This window comes from Hordeum vulgare, chromosome 3H (assembly GCF_904849725.1).
Source record: "Hordeum vulgare subsp. vulgare chromosome 3H, MorexV3_pseudomolecules_assembly, whole genome shotgun sequence".
Taxonomy (NCBI): Eukaryota; Viridiplantae; Streptophyta; class Magnoliopsida; order Poales; family Poaceae; genus Hordeum; species Hordeum vulgare.
The window spans coordinates 600432137-600450848 of record NC_058520.1 but is presented as its reverse complement, the minus strand read 5'-3'; the positions used below and the strand labels follow the sequence as shown (position 1 = coordinate 600450848).

Sequence of the window (18712 nt, the reverse complement as noted above, 5' to 3'; positions counted from 1 at the left end):
TGTTACATCAATGGACAATTATATTATTTTTCTACCATGGCTAGTTCATTTTCCCGGTAAAACCTTAAGTTCTCATGGATATGAAAATACATTCTCCATGTGTATAAAAATAAATTTGCCATTTCCTTAAAACTGAATTTTCCATGTGTATGAAAATACATTTTCCACGTGTAGAAAAATAAATTTCTCATGTCTTCAAAAATGATTTTTACATGTGTATAAACGAATTTTGAAATTTGCACCAATTGCCCGTCTAGCTCAGTCGGTAGAGCGCAAGGCTCTTAACCTTGTGGTCTTGGGTTCGAGCCCCAAGGTGGGCGTTCACACTTTTTGCATTATTGATTGCATAGAATGAAATTAGTTGATGTTGTTTTAAAAATATTTCCACCTTTTTCCTTCTAATTCACAAGTGCAATGGAGTGTACAAGGAATGACATTTGCATTAAGATTTACAATGGAGTATACAAGAAATTTATTCTCAATTGAAACAATAAAAGTGCCACCTTTTAGTACGGTGCGTAATTAAAATAGAAGAATGTAAAAATGTGGAGAGATAAAAATGTCAGTAGAAAACTTACCATGATTGATATGAAAAGACAAAAAAATCAAATGGCAAGTTTTATGAATTTTGTTTCCAAAAAAGGTATGGAATGTTTTGGAAAAATATATTGATTAAAGAAGGAAGTACTTGTAAATTTGCATGTACATGAAAAACAAGTGTATACAAATAAAAAAAGAAGACTTATGCAATTTTGCACGATATTATGACCACGACAAGTTTTGTTACATCAATGGACAATTATATTATTTTTCTACCATGGCTAGTTCATTTTCCCGGTAAAACCTTAAGTTCTCATGGATATGAAAATACATTCTCCATGTGTATAAAAATAAATTTGCCATTTCCTTAAAACTGAATTTTCCATGTGTATGAAAATACATTTTCCACGTGTAGAAAAATAAATTTCTCATGTCTTCAAAAATGATTTTTACATGTGTATAAACGAATTTTGAAATTTGCACCAATTGCCCGTCTAGCTCAGTCGGTAGAGCGCAAGGCTCTTAACCTTGTGGTCTTGGGTTCGAGCCCCAAGGTGGGCGTTCACACTTTTTGCATTATTGATTGCATAGAATGAAATTAGTTGATGTTGTTTTAAAAATATTTCCACCTTTTTCCTTCTAATTCACAAGTGCAATGGAGTGTACAAGGAATGACATTTGCATTAAGATTTACAATGGAGTATACAAGAAATTTATTCTCAATTGAAACAATAAAAGTGCCACCTTTTAGTACGGTGCGTAATTAAAATAGAAGAATGTAAAAATGTGGAGAGATAAAAATGTCAGTAGAAAACTTACCATGATTGATATGAAAAGACAAAAAAATCAAATGGCAAGTTTTATGAATTTTGTTTCCAAAAAAGGTATGGAATGTTTTGGAAAAATATATTGATTAAAGAAGGAAGTACTTGTAAATTTGCATGTACATGAAAAACAAGTGTATACAAATAAAAAAAGAAGACTTATGCAATTTTGCACGATATTATGACCACGACAAGTTTTGTTACATCAATGGACAATTATATTATTTTTCTACCATGGCTAGTTCATTTTCCCGGTAAAACCTTAAGTTCTCATGGATATGAAAATACATTCTCCATGTGTATAAAAATAAATTTGCCATTTCCTTAAAACTGAATTTTCCATGTGTATGAAAATACATTTTCCACGTGTAGAAAAATAAATTTCTCATGTCTTCAAAAATGATTTTTACATGTGTATAAACGAATTTTGAAATTTGCACCAATTGCCCGTCTAGCTCAGTCGGTAGAGCGCAAGGCTCTTAACCTTGTGGTCTTGGGTTCGAGCCCCAAGGTGGGCGTTCACACTTTTTGCATTATTGATTGCATAGAATGAAATTAGTTGATGTTGTTTTAAAAATATTTCCACCTTTTTCCTTCTAATTCACAAGTGCAATGGAGTGTACAAGGAATGACATTTGCATTAAGATTTACAATGGAGTATACAAGAAATTTATTCTCAATTGAAACAATAAAAGTGCCACCTTTTAGTACGGTGCGTAATTAAAATAGAAGAATGTAAAAATGTGGAGAGATAAAAATGTCAGTAGAAAACTTACCATGATTGATATGAAAAGACAAAAAAATCAAATGGCAAGTTTTATGAATTTTGTTTCCAAAAAAGGTATGGAATGTTTTGGAAAAATATATTGATTAAAGAAGGAAGTACTTGTAAATTTGCATGTACATGAAAAACAAGTGTATACAAATAAAAAAAGAAGACTTATGCAATTTTGCACGATATTATGACCACGACAAGTTTTGTTACATCAATGGACAATTATATTATTTTTCTACCATGGCTAGTTCATTTTCCCGGTAAAACCTTAAGTTCTCATGGATATGAAAATACATTCTCCATGTGTATAAAAATAAATTTGCCATTTCCTTAAAACTGAATTTTCCATGTGTATGAAAATACATTTTCCACGTGTAGAAAAATAAATTTCTCATGTCTTCAAAAATGATTTTTACATGTGTATAAACGAATTTTGAAATTTGCACCAATTGCCCGTCTAGCTCAGTCGGTAGAGCGCAAGGCTCTTAACCTTGTGGTCTTGGGTTCGAGCCCCAAGGTGGGCGTTCACACTTTTTGCATTATTGATTGCATAGAATGAAATTAGTTGATGTTGTTTTAAAAATATTTCCACCTTTTTCCTTCTAATTCACAAGTGCAATGGAGTGTACAAGGAATGACATTTGCATTAAGATTTACAATGGAGTATACAAGAAATTTATTCTCAATTGAAACAATAAAAGTGCCACCTTTTAGTACGGTGCGTAATTAAAATAGAAGAATGTAAAAATGTGGAGAGATAAAAATGTCAGTAGAAAACTTACCATGATTGATATGAAAAGACAAAAAAATCAAATGGCAAGTTTTATGAATTTTGTTTCCAAAAAAGGTATGGAATGTTTTGGAAAAATATATTGATTAAAGAAGGAAGTACTTGTAAATTTGCATGTACATGAAAAACAAGTGTATACAAATAAAAAAAGAAGACTTATGCAATTTTGCACGATATTATGACCACGACAAGTTTTGTTACATCAATGGACAATTATATTATTTTTCTACCATGGCTAGTTCATTTTCCCGGTAAAACCTTAAGTTCTCATGGATATGAAAATACATTCTCCATGTGTATAAAAATAAATTTGCCATTTCCTTAAAACTGAATTTTCCATGTGTATGAAAATACATTTTCCACGTGTAGAAAAATAAATTTCTCATGTCTTCAAAAATGATTTTTACATGTGTATAAACGAATTTTGAAATTTGCACCAATTGCCCGTCTAGCTCAGTCGGTAGAGCGCAAGGCTCTTAACCTTGTGGTCTTGGGTTCGAGCCCCAAGGTGGGCGTTCACACTTTTTGCATTATTGATTGCATAGAATGAAATTAGTTGATGTTGTTTTAAAAATATTTCCACCTTTTTCCTTCTAATTCACAAGTGCAATGGAGTGTACAAGGAATGACATTTGCATTAAGATTTACAATGGAGTATACAAGAAATTTATTCTCAATTGAAACAATAAAAGTGCCACCTTTTAGTACGGTGCATAATTAAAATAGAAGAATGTAAAAATGTGGAGAGATAAAAATGTCAGTAGAAAACTTACCATGATTGATATGAAAAGACAAAAAAATCAAATGGCAAGTTTTATGAATTTTGTTTCCAAAAAAGGTATGGAATGTTTTGGAAAAATATATTGATTAAAGAAGGAAGTACTTGTAAATTTGCATGTACATGAAAAACAAGTGTATACAAATAAAAAAAGAAGACTTATGCAATTTTGCACGATATTATGACCACGACAAGTTTTGTTACATCAATGGACAATTATATTATTTTTCTACCATGGCTAGTTCATTTTCCCGGTAAAACCTTAAGTTCTCATGGATATGAAAATACATTCTCCATGTGTATAAAAATAAATTTGCCATTTCCTTAAAACTGAATTTTCCATGTGTATGAAAATACATTTTCCACGTGTAGAAAAATAAATTTCTCATGTCTTCAAAAATGATTTTTACATGTGTATAAACGAATTTTGAAGTTTGCACCAATTGCCCGTCTAGCTCAGTCGGTAGAGCGCAAGGCTCTTAACCTTGTGGTCTTGGGTTCGAGCCCCAAGGTGGGCGTTCACACTTTTTGCATTATTGATTGCATAGAATGAAATTAGTTGATGTTGTTTTAAAAATATTTCCACCTTTTTCCTTCTAATTCACAAGTGCAATGGAGTGTACAAGGAATGACATTTGCATTAAGATTTACAATGGAGTATACAAGAAATTTATTCTCAATTGAAACAATAAAAGTGCCACCTTTTAGTACGGTGCATAATTAAAATAGAAGAATGTAAAAATGTGGAGAGATAAAAATGTCAGTAGAAAACTTACCATGATTGATATGAAAAGACAAAAAAATCAAATGGCAAGTTTTATGAATTTTGTTTCCAAAAAAGGTATGGAATGTTTTGGAAAAATATATTGATTAAAGAAGGAAGTACTTGTAAATTTGCATGTACATGAAAAACAAGTGTATACAAATAAAAAAAGAAGACTTATGCAATTTTGCACGATATTATGACCACGACAAGTTTTGTTACATCAATGGACAATTATATTATTTTTCTACCATGGCTAGTTCATTTTCCCGGTAAAACCTTAAGTTCTCATGGATATGAAAATACATTCTCCATGTGTATAAAAATAAATTTGCCATTTCCTTAAAACTGAATTTTCCATGTGTATGAAAATACATTTTCCACGTGTAGAAAAATAAATTTCTCATGTCTTCAAAAATGATTTTTACATGTGTATAAACGAATTTTGAAATTTGCACCAATTGCCCGTCTAGCTCAGTCGGTAGAGCGCAAGGCTCTTAACCTTGTGGTCTTGGGTTCGAGCCCCAAGGTGGGCGTTCACACTTTTTGCATTATTGATTGCATAGAATGAAATTAGTTGATGTTGTTTTAAAAATATTTCCACCTTTTTCCTTCTAATTCACAAGTGCAATGGAGTGTACAAGGAATGACATTTGCATTAAGATTTACAATGGAGTATACAAGAAATTTATTCTCAATTGAAACAATAAAAGTGCCACCTTTTAGTACGGTGCGTAATTAAAATAGAAGAATGTAAAAATGTGGAGAGATAAAAATGTCAGTAGAAAACTTACCATGATTGATATGAAAAGACAAAAAAATCAAATGGCAAGTTTTATGAATTTTGTTTCCAAAAAAGGTATGGAATGTTTTGGAAAAATATATTGATTAAAGAAGGAAGTACTTGTAAATTTGCATGTACATGAAAAACAAGTGTATACAAATAAAAAAAGAAGACTTATGCAATTTTGCACGATATTATGACCACGACAAGTTTTGTTACATCAATGGACAATTATATTATTTTTCTACCATGGCTAGTTCATTTTCCCGGTAAAACCTTAAGTTCTCATGGATATGAAAATACATTCTCCATGTGTATAAAAATAAATTTGCCATTTCCTTAAAACTGAATTTTCCATGTGTATGAAAATACATTTTCCACGTGTAGAAAAATAAATTTCTCATGTCTTCAAAAATGATTTTTACATGTGTATAAACGAATTTTGAAATTTGCACCAATTGCCCGTCTAGCTCAGTCGGTAGAGCGCAAGGCTCTTAACCTTGTGGTCTTGGGTTCGAGCCCCAAGGTGGGCGTTCACACTTTTTGCATTATTGATTGCATAGAATGAAATTAGTTGATGTTGTTTTAAAAATATTTCCACCTTTTTCCTTCTAATTCACAAGTGCAATGGAGTGTACAAGGAATGACATTTGCATTAAGATTTACAATGGAGTATACAAGAAATTTATTCTCAATTGAAACAATAAAAGTGCCACCTTTTAGTACGGTGCGTAATTAAAATAGAAGAATGTAAAAATGTGGAGAGATAAAAATGTCAGTAGAAAACTTACCATGATTGATATGAAAAGACAAAAAAATCAAATGGCAAGTTTTATGAATTTTGTTTCCAAAAAAGGTATGGAATGTTTTGGAAAAATATATTGATTAAAGAAGGAAGTACTTGTAAATTTGCATGTACATGAAAAACAAGTGTATACAAATAAAAAAAGAAGACTTATGCAATTTTGCACGATATTATGACCACGACAAGTTTTGTTACATCAATGGACAATTATATTATTTTTCTACCATGGCTAGTTCATTTTCCCGGTAAAACCTTAAGTTCTCATGGATATGAAAATACATTCTCCATGTGTATAAAAATAAATTTGCCATTTCCTTAAAACTGAATTTTCCATGTGTATGAAAATACATTTTCCACGTGTAGAAAAATAAATTTCTCATGTCTTCAAAAATGATTTTTACATGTGTATAAACGAATTTTGAAATTTGCACCAATTGCCCGTCTAGCTCAGTCGGTAGAGCGCAAGGCTCTTAACCTTGTGGTCTTGGGTTCGAGCCCCAAGGTGGGCGTTCACACTTTTTGCATTATTGATTGCATAGAATGAAATTAGTTGATGTTGTTTTAAAAATATTTCCACCTTTTTCCTTCTAATTCACAAGTGCAATGGAGTGTACAAGGAATGACATTTGCATTAAGATTTACAATGGAGTATACAAGAAATTTATTCTCAATTGAAACAATAAAAGTGCCACCTTTTAGTACGGTGCGTAATTAAAATAGAAGAATGTAAAAATGTGGAGAGATAAAAATGTCAGTAGAAAACTTACCATGATTGATATGAAAAGACAAAAAAATCAAATGGCAAGTTTTATGAATTTTGTTTCCAAAAAAGGTATGGAATGTTTTGGAAAAATATATTGATTAAAGAAGGAAGTACTTGTAAATTTGCATGTACATGAAAAACAAGTGTATACAAATAAAAAAAGAAGACTTATGCAATTTTGCACGATATTATGACCACGACAAGTTTTGTTACATCAATGGACAATTATATTATTTTTCTACCATGGCTAGTTCATTTTCCCGGTAAAACCTTAAGTTCTCATGGATATGAAAATACATTCTCCATGTGTATAAAAATAAATTTGCCATTTCCTTAAAACTGAATTTTCCATGTGTATGAAAATACATTTTCCACGTGTAGAAAAATAAATTTCTCATGTCTTCAAAAATGATTTTTACATGTGTATAAACGAATTTTGAAATTTGCACCAATTGCCCGTCTAGCTCAGTCGGTAGAGCGCAAGGCTCTTAACCTTGTGGTCTTGGGTTCAAGCCCCAAGGTGGGCGCCATATTTTTTTAGTTTAGCTTGATTTTCGTTGAATTTGCCTAGAGTTATGCCATTAGCATGGAGATGTCAATGAGATTCCAATCTCCTCTCACAAAAGTTGCAACCTACTCCTCAAAGCATCAAAACCCAAACATAAAACACCCGTTACCGATGGATCCGACAATTCAATTTTGGGTGTTCAATTTCTTTCACCCTAACTAAGGACCTGTTTGGAACCACAATAGATTATGATAATCTAAATTATGAAGATAGATTATATAATCAGGTTTATAAAAAAATAGGTGAACATGTTTGGAGGCCAGATTATATAAACTACAATTAAGGTTTTTACATTGCATAATTACATGTCTGTCCTATGCGCGCGCTGAGGAGAAAAAAGGAGGAGGATGGCGGTGGCAGAAATTAGTAATTACCTCCAACTTTACCAGAATAATGGATCATTAGCAATCCATAATCTGATTTATCTATGATAGAGTAGATTGTGAGTTTTTAATAATCTGTCTATCTAGCTTATATAATCTAAAACATAATTTGTCTTGTTTCAAAATATTATAGATTATAAAAACTGGATTACTATAATCTGAGTGATTTCAAGCAAGGCCAAAGAAGCCAACTGCTTCACGGCAATACAAATACTTATATGAATTGTTCATAATAACAACAATATCTCAGAAGGTTAAGAGAATTACATAATAGAGAACAAAATTACAACACGACCATACTCTTTGTCATGGCCTGAAAGCGAGATATGAGTATATGACAACATCATTCTTTACTTGAACAAAGAATTCCATCATCCTTTACGTGTGTGTATACACAATTATTTTAAAAAGTGACCCATGGCACATTGAGGAACAAAACCCCAAATTTGACCAACCAAACAGGCAAAGGTTAAAAGCGAGACCGACGGAAGTAGGAATTTCAGAACAGTCGTATTTTTTTACAGGAATAATTTTTAGTATGGTTTAAATTAATATTTGCACCCTGATTTTTTCTCCATCAGTCTGAAGTACTAGCTGCGGAGTGCATTATTATCTCCACTAGTACAGCTTTGTTCCTCACTGTCATTATTTATTTTGCCACAATCAAAGCATCAAAATTTATGTTGACCAGGTTCGTTAAGGCTATGTTGACCACTAGAGTGTTGGTTTTCTGAAGAGAATGACAGGGGAAGGCTTCCCCACCAATTCTATTGATCGTAGTAGGTGCGGACAAGTTGGGCAAGCCAATGGTGGGATTAACAATTTGCCCAAATGGCGCTGTCAGGGCCGTCGCCGTCGCCTTTGAAGTGCTACCGGAGACTAGAGGTCTTCCCATTGCCGTCTGCGCCACGAGTGCCCAGCCATCTTCGCCCAACAGCCAAGAAGCTTCCGCTGAAGATGAAGCTGCAGCAGCGGCGAGCGATGGCTCTGACCCACCGGTTCCGGCTCCTCTTCCTTGCCGCCGTCCTGGCCGGGCTCGCCTCCGCCTCCGCCTCCGCGTCGCCCTCCCTGTCTGTGTCTCGTGCGTGCTCTGGTGCTCCCAACTACCGCACAGTACCTAGTATTTTGCTTCTTGAAGCGGATTGTCATGTGTTCGTTCTGTTTTCCTGGTGCTTGAGCAGGCAACGTCTTCCCGGCCAGCGCCGGATCTACGGGGAGGAGCTTGCTTCAGAACAAGATAGGTACGTGGTTTCCTTTCTTTATCTTGCTCGGTTTAATCCCCTGACAGTTTCGGGGTAGGTGCGATTTGGTCTGATCTTAGAGAAGATTTGGTTGGAAGTCATGTTGTTAGGTACCACTCCTGTAATCCTGTGTCACCTGAATTCGAGACTGGTATGACACTGGCCTGGGTGGATTTCGTCCTTGTTGATGTGCTATTAGGGGGTCGGAATTGGGGAACGAGCGTACGCCTGTTCTGCAACCAGCCGCATATGATGGTTCCCATACCGAAGATACTGAATTCACATGCTTGTTAACGGAATGTATCGTCTTAATTGTTCTCAAATGCATTTGGGACTGACAAGGCTGGTGTGGAGTTTCTGGACTGATGAAAAACAGAGTTAAACGGTAATAAACTACTAATGGAAATTACAAACTATCCTTCAGAAATAAAAGCTGCCGAACTCTAAAATTCAAATGGCAGTCTGTATGTCCAGAAATAGTTAAGGAGCTTATGCAAGTGTGCACCATTATTCACTGAAAAATTATGTAACAGCAAGAAGAAAATAAGTTCTGTTGTGCGCTACAGGTCACATAGTATACTACTTCTCGCCATGTTCAGGACTTTCAGTACTTTCATCATCTGATATTCTTCCGTTTATTCATGTCCATGCTTATCAGGCTGTCCTGTGGGCTTCGAGTCCCAGAACTACACAATCATCACAAGCAAGTGCAGAGCGCCACTGTATCCTCCCACGGAATGCTGTGATGCTTTCAAGAAATTTGCATGCCCATTTGCCACATATCTCAACAACAGGAGCACTGACTGCGCAGAGACAATGTTAACCTACATCTACTTCCATGGCTCGTACCCAGCAGGCCTATTCTCTGCCCAGTGCCTAAAAGGCAAGCAAGGGGTTTCTTGCGAAGGCATCCCAGGGATAGACACCGGCGTGCCAAGTGCCGGGCGACGAGCTCACGGGATTTCGCGCCCTTTGATCGCTCTCTTGTGTGGACTAGGAGGATTGTTGTTCCATTGGGTGTTGCCTTGCACTTCCCCATAGATGGCATGTTGTCAGTTGGAAGTTGTAAGTAGGAAGTCTCATGATTCATTTGCCTCTTAAAAATGCACTTGGTTACCATTTCGCATACTGAAGAACTACATGCCATCTTGACATTCAACATTACATGATCACATTCTGTTATTGCCAGAGTGCACACCCAAATTATAAATCAGGGAATGAATATCGATTTAATCAATTATTTTCCAGTCTAACTGATAATCGTGTGTTCATTTGTTACTGCATTGCCATGTCCATATATTTATATGTAGTGCCTTTTGGGTACGTTTTCCACGTAGTACAGCAATCGAGATGGCGTCTTAGAGCATCTTCAGCCATGCCCTTCACACATAAGCACATCATGTTAATAAATTGGCCCCAAGAATCCGCCTTGCTTCGAAGCAGCCACCGCCTGTCCTACGACATTGTAGACCTGCCAACATAGCAAATAGGAACAATCATGCAGACATTTGTTAGAGAACTACACGGCATCTTGACATTTAACATTATGTATTCACATCCTGCTATTGGCAGACTGCAAACCGAAAATATAAATCATCAGGGATCAATTAAAGTCTAAGTGATAATCTTGTGTTCGTTTGTTACTGCATGTTCAATGTTCATGTGTCTTGCTTTCTGGCTAGGTTCTTCTATGTACTGCAATGGAGATGGGTAAGACACCTCAAGCCACTCCTATGAAAGAGTCTCACCTTACTATGAGAAATAACATATATCTGTAATATAAAGATCGCTGACAATTGAGCACAAGTGTCACATGACACCAGTTTTTCAGTCGAATATAATAGTGCATTTGGATTTATAAGGGACATGATTCATGTTTTGTTAAATACATGGAGTATTACGCATGGTTCAATCTATTGTTTTCGCTCCGTTTGCGGAAACCAGCCACTAAGGTGGGCTTCCAAATTTCCGAGGGGCTCAACTTGCTGGCGAGAATGCAGCAGCAGAACCACCGTGTTTCTGCATATTCAATTTTCGACCAGGGATTTGGAATGTTTTGGCTTTTAAGTTCATGCCGTCGTGTTTTATGCCACCGGGCAGTAGGCCCTAAGCTATATTTGAACTACTAGGCTTATTTCGTGCGATTGGAACTGGTGATTTGTTGTGCGCATGTCACTAGGAGATGTTCTGTTTCCGGTTCAGGAGTTTGGTCATTACTGGAGTTCTACGATTCTTCATTTTCGAACCGAGCTACTCCCCATGTCCAGTAACCGGTTCAGGAAAATTAATCAAATTGCCCCTCTAGCTCAGTCGGTAGAGCGCAAGCTCTTAACCACGGTATAGGCTGCAATTTTAGCTTACTTTTTTTAACATACATATCCTATATGAGGATCAATTGCTTAAAGTTCTTTCATATTTAATCTACAATTTTGCCGTTTTCAATTCACAAGCGCAATGTTTCATATAACTTAAGTAAATGGGAATTGTCTTTTTTTAACAATATATGTATAGGCTGCAATTTTACCTTGTTTATTTACATAAAAATCTTATTTTATGACCAACTGGTTTAAGTTTATCTCAAAAACAATATATAGCTTTGTCTTTTTAAATTCACAAGTGTGATGTTTCATATATTACTTAAGTAAATGATTTTTTTCTGAAAACTTATATGAACACACGATCATATAACCTGGACAGGGGTTAAAATTTTCCAAACTTTTGACACTAAAATCATCTTCTTCTTTTTTGTCACCGGGCGTATATGCTCCCGGGAGCACTACCAGCTAATTGGAGTCCACACATTGCGCTGTCATAGCGGTCGTCGTTTTTGAAGTGCTAGCGGAAAGGTCGCCATAGCCGCACCCAAACTGGTCCACCAGGAGTGTGCCAAGAGCAGCGTGCGCAAGTTGGCCGTGGTGCTAAGAGCATGGCTAAGGGTGTTTGTTTTCAGGAATTTTTTGATGTAGGGACTAAAAATGAAACAAATATGAGGTACTTTTAGGGATTAAAAAGGGTATTTGGGATTAAAGGAAGAAGTCCCTATGGAAAAGTCTTTTTGGAACTTTTTTTTGGCAATTTTTCTAACATTGCCCTACTTTTAGCATGTCATTTAATAACTTCTAATACATTATTAGGGGTAACATGGTCTTTTTGTATCTCATTTAATGACCTCTAGTCCCTGTTTAGTCCATGAAAACAAACGGATAGGGACTAGGGACTTTTTAGTTGGGACAAAAAAAATCCTGGGACTTCTGAAACAAACAGGGCCTAATAATACAACCAATTACTGGCTATAAGATGTTGTCATATTATTTATAGCCAATATATACATTCACTCATACAATAAGGTTTTGATGAAAAAAGATTTTCTCCGCTTTGTATTATAAAGCAACCATCCGAAACATCGATCAATAGGTGCTGGGACGGAAACAACACAATCACGTCCAAAAAAATGATAAAAAAAAGACAAAAGAAAGAAATGCCGACACAGACGGATCGACAAAAACGCAAAGGACTCGCGACCGTTGCGCCCATCAAGGCTCTCCCACCAAGCTCCAAGACTCTTCTTGAAAGCGTTGATACAATAAGGTTAACTATAAGATTGACTATAGAATTAGTACTTTTTCTCATTTTCTCTTTATCTCTTTTTTCACATTCATTACATCTGTCTAAAAATACACATATAGTTAGGGTCTTGTATAAGGCTGCCCGTAATGGTGATATCATAAGTAATACTCCCTCCGTCCCAAAATAACTGTCTCAACTTTGTACTAGCTCTAGCACAAAATTATACTAAGCTTAAGACACTTATTTTGGGACGGAGGGAGTATTATGCATGCCAACTAGACAATTTTAATGAAATGACATAGAATTAAATAAAGAAAGAGATGGTTGAGTATCATATTATGATACCATATAATATTAAATGATGTGCTACTACGTGTCATGCATGATAATAAATAAACCATACTATGCACTACAGATATAGTATCATACACTAGTATCATATGCATGATACTAGTATATGATACTCTCCATTACAACCAGCCTAAGAGCCTACTCCCTCTTTTTTCATGCATCTCTTCTCCAAGTAAGCAAAATTATTGCTCTAAAACGCTAGGAGCGCATGTTCCAGTAGCGTGGCACCATACACCAGTCTTTGAGTCTTCAACCATTTCTAAGAGCAACTCTAGCAGACCCCGCATTCGTCCCCGACCCAGAAAATAATCGTCAAAATGCGGGTTGGGGGCGGAAAAACCTGCCCGATCAGACCCTACATATCGCCCCGACCCACAAAAACATTTAAGGGGTGCGGCAAAATCTCGACCCTAACCTGCGAATACGCGGGTTTCCCCGTCGCAGCTGCGGTGCCCTGCATCACAGAAAAGCAGTTGGCGGGAGGGACATTTTAGCCCGCGCGCATTTTCCCCACCCCCTTCCGCCGCCAACCGCCCTTGCTTCCGCCGTTCCGTCGCCGGCGATTCCGGCCAAATCTGCGGGCAGAATCGCGTCGCAGGGCCGTTCTCCACCCTCTCGCATCGTCACGCTGCACCGACCCCCGGATCCATCGAGAAGAAGTCGCCCTCGTCGTCGCCGCCGCCGGGGATCGACCACCGCCCTTGCCGCATCTGCCACCGGTTAGTACGTATTTTGTGATTTTTGTGAGCGCGGTATAATTGATTGATGCGGCATGCATGTAGATGGATTTGAGCCCGTGCAAGAAGTTCTTGCTCACCGATTCGTCCGATTCGGACAACTCGGATGTTGAGACCATGCTTGCGAACTTTCGGCACCAGACATTAGTCATGGCACTTGCCGTGAAGGAGCACGAAGACGAGAACCGGAAGAGAAGGCGAGAATCGACCGTCGGGCGTCTTTGCATTCCTCAGAATCGTCATCTTGGGAATGAGATGCTGATGCAAGACTACTTCACGAAGAATCCTACATATCCACCGCACCTCTTTCGGAGAAGGTACCGAATGCGCCGATCTCTCTTTGTGAAAATTGTTCAAGCTTGCGAGGCAAATTGCCGGTATTTTACTCAAAGAAAAAATGTTGCGGGCTTAAAGGGATTTACTCAAAGAAGGCATGGCAAGGAATGTATTGTGGCAAGTTTCGTGATGCAACAATTGTGCTAGAGGTTGTAGCATACGAGGATTTATGGATTTGGTATTGCTTCTTTGGTATGCCGGGCACTCTCAATAATATCAATGTGTTGCAACGGTCTCATTTGTTTGCTAGGCTTGCTAGTGGTGGTGCTCCTGCTTGCAACTACACTATCAATGTGCATGAATACACAAAAGGGTACTATCTTACAGATGGTATATACCATCCTTGGTGCACATTTGTCAAGAGCATCAAAGAACCCAAAACTAAAAAATAGTGTGAATTTGCAAGGATGCAAGAGGCAGCCCGAAAAGACATTGAAAGAGCATTCGGTGTTTTGCAATCTAGGTTTGCCATTGTCCGTGGTCCTGCTCGTTTTTGGGATAAGAAAACCTTAAAAAATATCATGCCATGTTGTGTTATCCTTCACGATATGATTCTTGAAGATGAGAGAGGAATAAACTTGGAATTCTTGTACGAAAATTTGGGTACCCGTGTCAAACCAGCTAGAGACCCTAGCCGCATTAAAGCTTTTCTTCAGACATACAAGGAGATTGAAAATGCAAACACACATTTTGAACTTCAAGAGGATCTCATTGAACACCATTGGCAAAGAGTTGGACAGTAACTCATTTATATTCGCACTCATCATAAGATTTGTATTGCATTATTTAAGATTTGAATAATTATTTGTAATGTGGATGATTGTTGTATTCTGTTGAATTTGAAGAATTATTTAGTTTGCTTCCGTCTGTTGTATTATGTTGGATTTGATATTTTGTGGACCGATAAGATGCGGAAAGCAGCGGTGTAAGAACAGACACCGCAAAGCCGATCCGTATAAAAGCATATTCGGTGAATATACTTTTATACAGGTCCGTTTGGGGGGTCTATATCTGCAGCCGTCCTTGCCGGCCTGCAAAAGCCGCGGACTGCAAAAGCGTTTTGCGGGCCGGCGGAATACAGGGTCTTCTAGAGTTGCTCTAAGAGCAACTCTAGCAGACCATGTATAATTGCGACCTGCAAACGCGTTTTACAGTTCGACGAAGTGGGGTTTTGCGGGACGAAATGTTGCGCTGCAAAACAGAACCCGTATAATCAAACTGCATAATTTGAAATAAAACATTCGCGGGCGAAATTGGAACCACAGTCATTGAGAGCTACATAGAACATGATCATACAAACTACATTCACAGCCTGCATCACTTACTAGAGGGGGGAGCACACCTACTGGAGCTCATCGGAGCTCATCAGAGCTACTAGCTATCCTACCGCACTACTCAAAATTGAGCTCACCGGAGTCGAGCTCGTGCGGTCGTAGATGCGCAGTGCGCTCAGTCGTCGTCGTTGTCGGAGGAGAGCTCGGTGTAGATGCGCTCATGCGCAGTCGCTCCGCGGCGCCACTCCTCCACCTTGTGGCCGAAGGCGAGGGCCGAAGCGACACCCTGCTCGTAGAGCATGGTGTCGATCTCCTCCTCCCTCCGACGGCGCTGCTGGTCCTCTTCCATCTCTCATGCACTCCGCGCCAGTAGCACGGGCAAAAGGCTATCCGCCTCCGCCGGAGGGAGGAAATCCTTCGGTCCGACGACGGCCCCGGCATGTCGCTCCGGCACAGCCTCGGCCTCCGGCTCCATCTTCACCGACGGGAGCTCTTCGAGCTCCCTCTTCACCGGGGGGAGGGAGGAGCACGAGCGCGAGCTCGACGCCTCGAAGGAGTTGCCGGAGAAGAGGCGGCCGCGCGCGCGGTCGTACTCCTCTGTCTCGCGACGGAGGAGCGACGGCGTCTGGCCCCACTGCATGTACCGGCGGGCGGCGCGCTTACGTGCGGCGTCGGATCTGACGCAACGAGCCCTCTCGGGGTCATCGTTCCTACGGCTACCGGAGTTGGCCATCGAGGGCGGTGGAATGGAGCGGCTACGCGGCGGAATGAAGGCGCGCGGCGGCGGATTGGAGGCGCCGGCGGTGAGGTGGGGGACTTTTCGCGGCGGCGGAGGGATAAGGTTTCGACCTGCATCCAGCAGTCGAACCCGCAGATATACTGGTTGAGCGGTTGCGTTTACGAGCCACCGCAAAAGTTTTAGGGGTCGGGCTGCGTTTACAATTTCTGATCTGGCAGGAAAAACAGGTCAAACCCGTTTAATGGTTGGAATTTTACAGTTCCGACGATTATACGGGGATCTCTAACAGAGTCAAACACAGAGCACGAGACCAGCTTCAGATTTTTTCACTATTTTAACCTTTTTCTAAACATGAGCATAAAATGAACCAAATTTAAAAGCATTTCACGATCTGACCCTTTTAGAAACGCCACAAGCCGTGGCGTTGCTGCCCCACTATGCAACGCCTGTCTACCATGGCGTTGCTGCCCTACAGTGACACGCCTGTCTACCGTGACGTTTTTTCTTTTATGCAACGCCAGTCTAAAGTGGCGTTGCAGGCCCACTGTGAAACGCCAACAGTGCTGGTATTGCTGCCCAACAGTGACATGTCTGTCTACCGTGACGTTTTTTCTTTCTTGCAACGCTAGTCTAATGTGGCGTTGCAGGCCCATTATGAAACGCCAACAGTGTTGGCGTTGCAGACCCACTATGGAACGCAGCGACGACATCCAGCCAGCCCACGGCATGCTACCAGCAACATGTGTACTGCTGAAACGCCATGGACCATGGCGTTTCACTAGTGGCCTGCAACGCCACATTAGACTGGCGTTTGAGTGGGCCTGCAACGCCACATTAGACTGGCGTTTGAGTGGGTCTGCAACGCCACATTAGACTGGCGTTTCTATGTGCGTCTGCAACGTCACGGGCTGTGGGGTTTCAAAAAAGTCAGATCATGAAATGATTTCAATCAGAGTTCATTCCGTACAATACTTTCATCACATGGTTAAAATCGTCAAAAAATCCACCAGCTTCGACCATTCCGCGCCTTCCTACTTCCTTCCCTTATCCGGCCTATATTTCCAGCTCCGTCGCGCAATAATTGGCTGCGGCTGTACCACCGCGAGGCTCGCTGCCCTGCCATGCGCTCTCTGTCTCCGCCGCCGTCGTCCTAGCTGCTAGATCCAAGAAGCTTCCGGTCGACTTCCGTTCCACTTCCCCAACTCAAAGAGCCACACCCTCTTCCGGCTAGGAAGCCGCAGGCCGCAGCAGCGAGCGATGGCGCTGGTCCGCTGGTTTCTGTTCCTCTTCCTTGCCGCCGCCCTGGCCGGGTTCGCCTCTGCGGCTCCCTTCGTGTCTGGTCCGTCATCCCTGCGTGCTCCGGTGCTCCTTGCTGGGTAGCGGGTACTACTCCCTCTGATCAGAGGGAGTAGTTTTTTTGCTTCTTGATGCGGATTCTGATGGCTTCGTTCCGTTTTCGTGGTGCTTGAGCAGACAGCGTGTTCCATACCAGAACCGGGTCGACGGGGAGGAGGAGCTTGCTGCAGACCAAGGACCGTACGTAGTTTCACTTTCACCCTCTTCTTCTTGCTAAGTTTACTCTAAAATAATTTTTCTGATTGAGATGTTCTGCGACCAACTGCATATGATGGTGTGCACGCTGAAGGTACTGAATTAATACTCCTTTCGATTCATAGTATTCGTCGCTCAACCGGATGTATCTGGCGTATTTCAATGCTAGATACATACGTTTGAGTAGCAAGTAATATAGACCAGAGGGAGTACCTTTGTTTCTAAATACAAGACGTTTACATTTACAAACAGAGGGTATAACATTCTTGTCGACTGAATATAACCCCTTCATATGCGTTTAGGACTGACAAGGCTGGTGTGGAGTTTCTGGACTGATGAAAAACAGAGTTAAACGGTAATAAACTACCAATGGAAATTACAAACTATCCTTCAGAAGTAAAAGCTGCTGAACTCTAAAATTCAAATCTCCATTCATCAGTAAGAACTTGTAGTCTGTATGTCCAGAAATAATTAAAGAGCTTATGCAAGTGTGCACCGTTATTTACTGGGAAAAAAAAATGTAACAGAAAGACTATGAATAAGTTTTGTTGTGCGCTACAGGTCACATAATACTACTTCCCGTCATGTTCAGGACTTTCAGTACTTCTTCATCATCTGATATGCTTCCATTCATTCATGTCCATGCTTATCAGCCTGTCCTCTGAGCTTCGAGTCCCAGGACTACACAATCATCACAAGCAAGTGCAAAGCGCCACTGTATCCTCCCACGGAATGCTGTGATGCTTTCAAGAAATTCGCATGCCCATTTGCCACATATCTCAACAACAGGAGCACTGACTGCGCAGAGACAATGTTGACCTACATCAACTTCCTTGGCTCGTACCCATCAACCTTATTCTACGAATGCGTAGTAGGCTTGGTAGGGCTTTCTTGCGAAGGTGTCCCAGCAATAGAAACCGGTATGTCAAATGGTGGGCAACGAGCTCAAGGGAGTTCTCGTCCTTTGATTGCTCTCTTGTGTGCACTGGGGACTAGGAGCATTAATTGAGCATTGTTGTTCCATTGAGCGATACTTTGCTCTCAACGATCTTGTACATATGTTAGTTGATTTAGTCTTGATAGTGGTGATTTCCACTTACAAAGATCTCATACTTAGATCTTTATGACAATTAGCTTGTTATG

At 39.6% G+C, this 18712-nt stretch overlaps 2 protein-coding genes and 10 non-coding genes across 12 annotated transcripts; all 12 read left to right on the top strand.

Annotated features, from left to right (window-relative positions):
- The first annotated feature begins 247 nt into the window (after window positions 1-247).
- TRNAK-CUU lies at window positions 248-320 on the top strand. The gene has a single exon. It is a non-coding gene; the product is annotated as a tRNA-Lys (tRNA).
- A 708-nt stretch (window positions 321-1028) lies between these two features.
- Window positions 1029-1101, top strand: TRNAK-CUU. The gene has a single exon. It is a non-coding gene; the product is annotated as a tRNA-Lys (tRNA).
- A 708-nt stretch (window positions 1102-1809) lies between these two features.
- On the top strand, window positions 1810-1882 carry TRNAK-CUU. Its single transcript has one exon. It is a non-coding gene; the product is annotated as a tRNA-Lys (tRNA).
- Window positions 1883-2590: 708 nt separating this feature from the next.
- Window positions 2591-2663, top strand: TRNAK-CUU. Its single transcript has one exon. It is a non-coding gene; the product is annotated as a tRNA-Lys (tRNA).
- A 708-nt stretch (window positions 2664-3371) lies between these two features.
- TRNAK-CUU lies at window positions 3372-3444 on the top strand. Its single transcript has one exon. It is a non-coding gene; the product is annotated as a tRNA-Lys (tRNA).
- A 708-nt stretch (window positions 3445-4152) lies between these two features.
- On the top strand, window positions 4153-4225 carry TRNAK-CUU. The gene has a single exon. It is a non-coding gene; the product is annotated as a tRNA-Lys (tRNA).
- Window positions 4226-4933: 708 nt separating this feature from the next.
- On the top strand, window positions 4934-5006 carry TRNAK-CUU. The gene has a single exon. It is a non-coding gene; the product is annotated as a tRNA-Lys (tRNA).
- Window positions 5007-5714: 708 nt separating this feature from the next.
- On the top strand, window positions 5715-5787 carry TRNAK-CUU. The gene has a single exon. It is a non-coding gene; the product is annotated as a tRNA-Lys (tRNA).
- A 708-nt stretch (window positions 5788-6495) lies between these two features.
- TRNAK-CUU lies at window positions 6496-6568 on the top strand. Its single transcript has one exon. It is a non-coding gene; the product is annotated as a tRNA-Lys (tRNA).
- Window positions 6569-7276: 708 nt separating this feature from the next.
- TRNAK-CUU lies at window positions 7277-7349 on the top strand. The gene has a single exon. It is a non-coding gene; the product is annotated as a tRNA-Lys (tRNA).
- Window positions 7350-8589: 1240 nt separating this feature from the next.
- LOC123445550 (GPI-anchored protein LLG1-like) lies at window positions 8590-10196 on the top strand. The gene is made up of 3 exons (XM_045122547.1): window positions 8590-8854; window positions 8955-9014; window positions 9673-10196. Exons 1-3 carry the CDS (start codon window positions 8605-8607, stop codon window positions 10053-10055), a joined length of 693 nt encoding a protein of 230 aa, XP_044978482.1. The 5' UTR covers window positions 8590-8604; the 3' UTR covers window positions 10056-10196.
- Window positions 10197-17046: 6850 nt separating this feature from the next.
- LOC123442198 (GPI-anchored protein LLG1-like) lies at window positions 17047-18578 on the top strand. Its single transcript, XM_045118259.1, has 3 exons — window positions 17047-17357; window positions 17492-17554; window positions 18223-18578. The coding sequence occupies exons 1-3, from the start codon at window positions 17276-17278 to the stop codon at window positions 18576-18578; spliced, it is 501 nt and encodes a 166-aa protein (XP_044974194.1). The 5' UTR covers window positions 17047-17275.
- Window positions 18579-18712: the final 134 nt, after the last annotated feature.

Excerpts from the sequence above, each read along its gene's own strand:
- LOC123445550 (XM_045122547.1), top strand. The coding sequence starts at position 8,605 with ATGGCGCTGTCAGGGCCGTCGCCGTCGCCTTTGAAGTGCTACCGGAGA. Across the intron at positions 8,855-8,954 it reads GCCCTCCCTGTCTGTGTCTC|GCAACGTCTTCCCGGCCAGC; the intron begins GTGCGTGCTCTG and ends GTGCTTGAGCAG. Across the intron at positions 9,015-9,672 it reads CTTGCTTCAGAACAAGATAG|GCTGTCCTGTGGGCTTCGAG; the intron begins GTACGTGGTTTC and ends CATGCTTATCAG.
- LOC123442198 (XM_045118259.1), top strand. The coding sequence starts at position 17,276 with ATGGCGCTGGTCCGCTGGTTTCTGTTCCTCTTCCTTGCCGCCGCCCTG. Across the intron at positions 17,358-17,491 it reads TGCGGCTCCCTTCGTGTCTG|ACAGCGTGTTCCATACCAGA; the intron begins GTCCGTCATCCC and ends GTGCTTGAGCAG. Across the intron at positions 17,555-18,222 it reads CTTGCTGCAGACCAAGGACC|CCTGTCCTCTGAGCTTCGAG; the intron begins GTACGTAGTTTC and ends CATGCTTATCAG.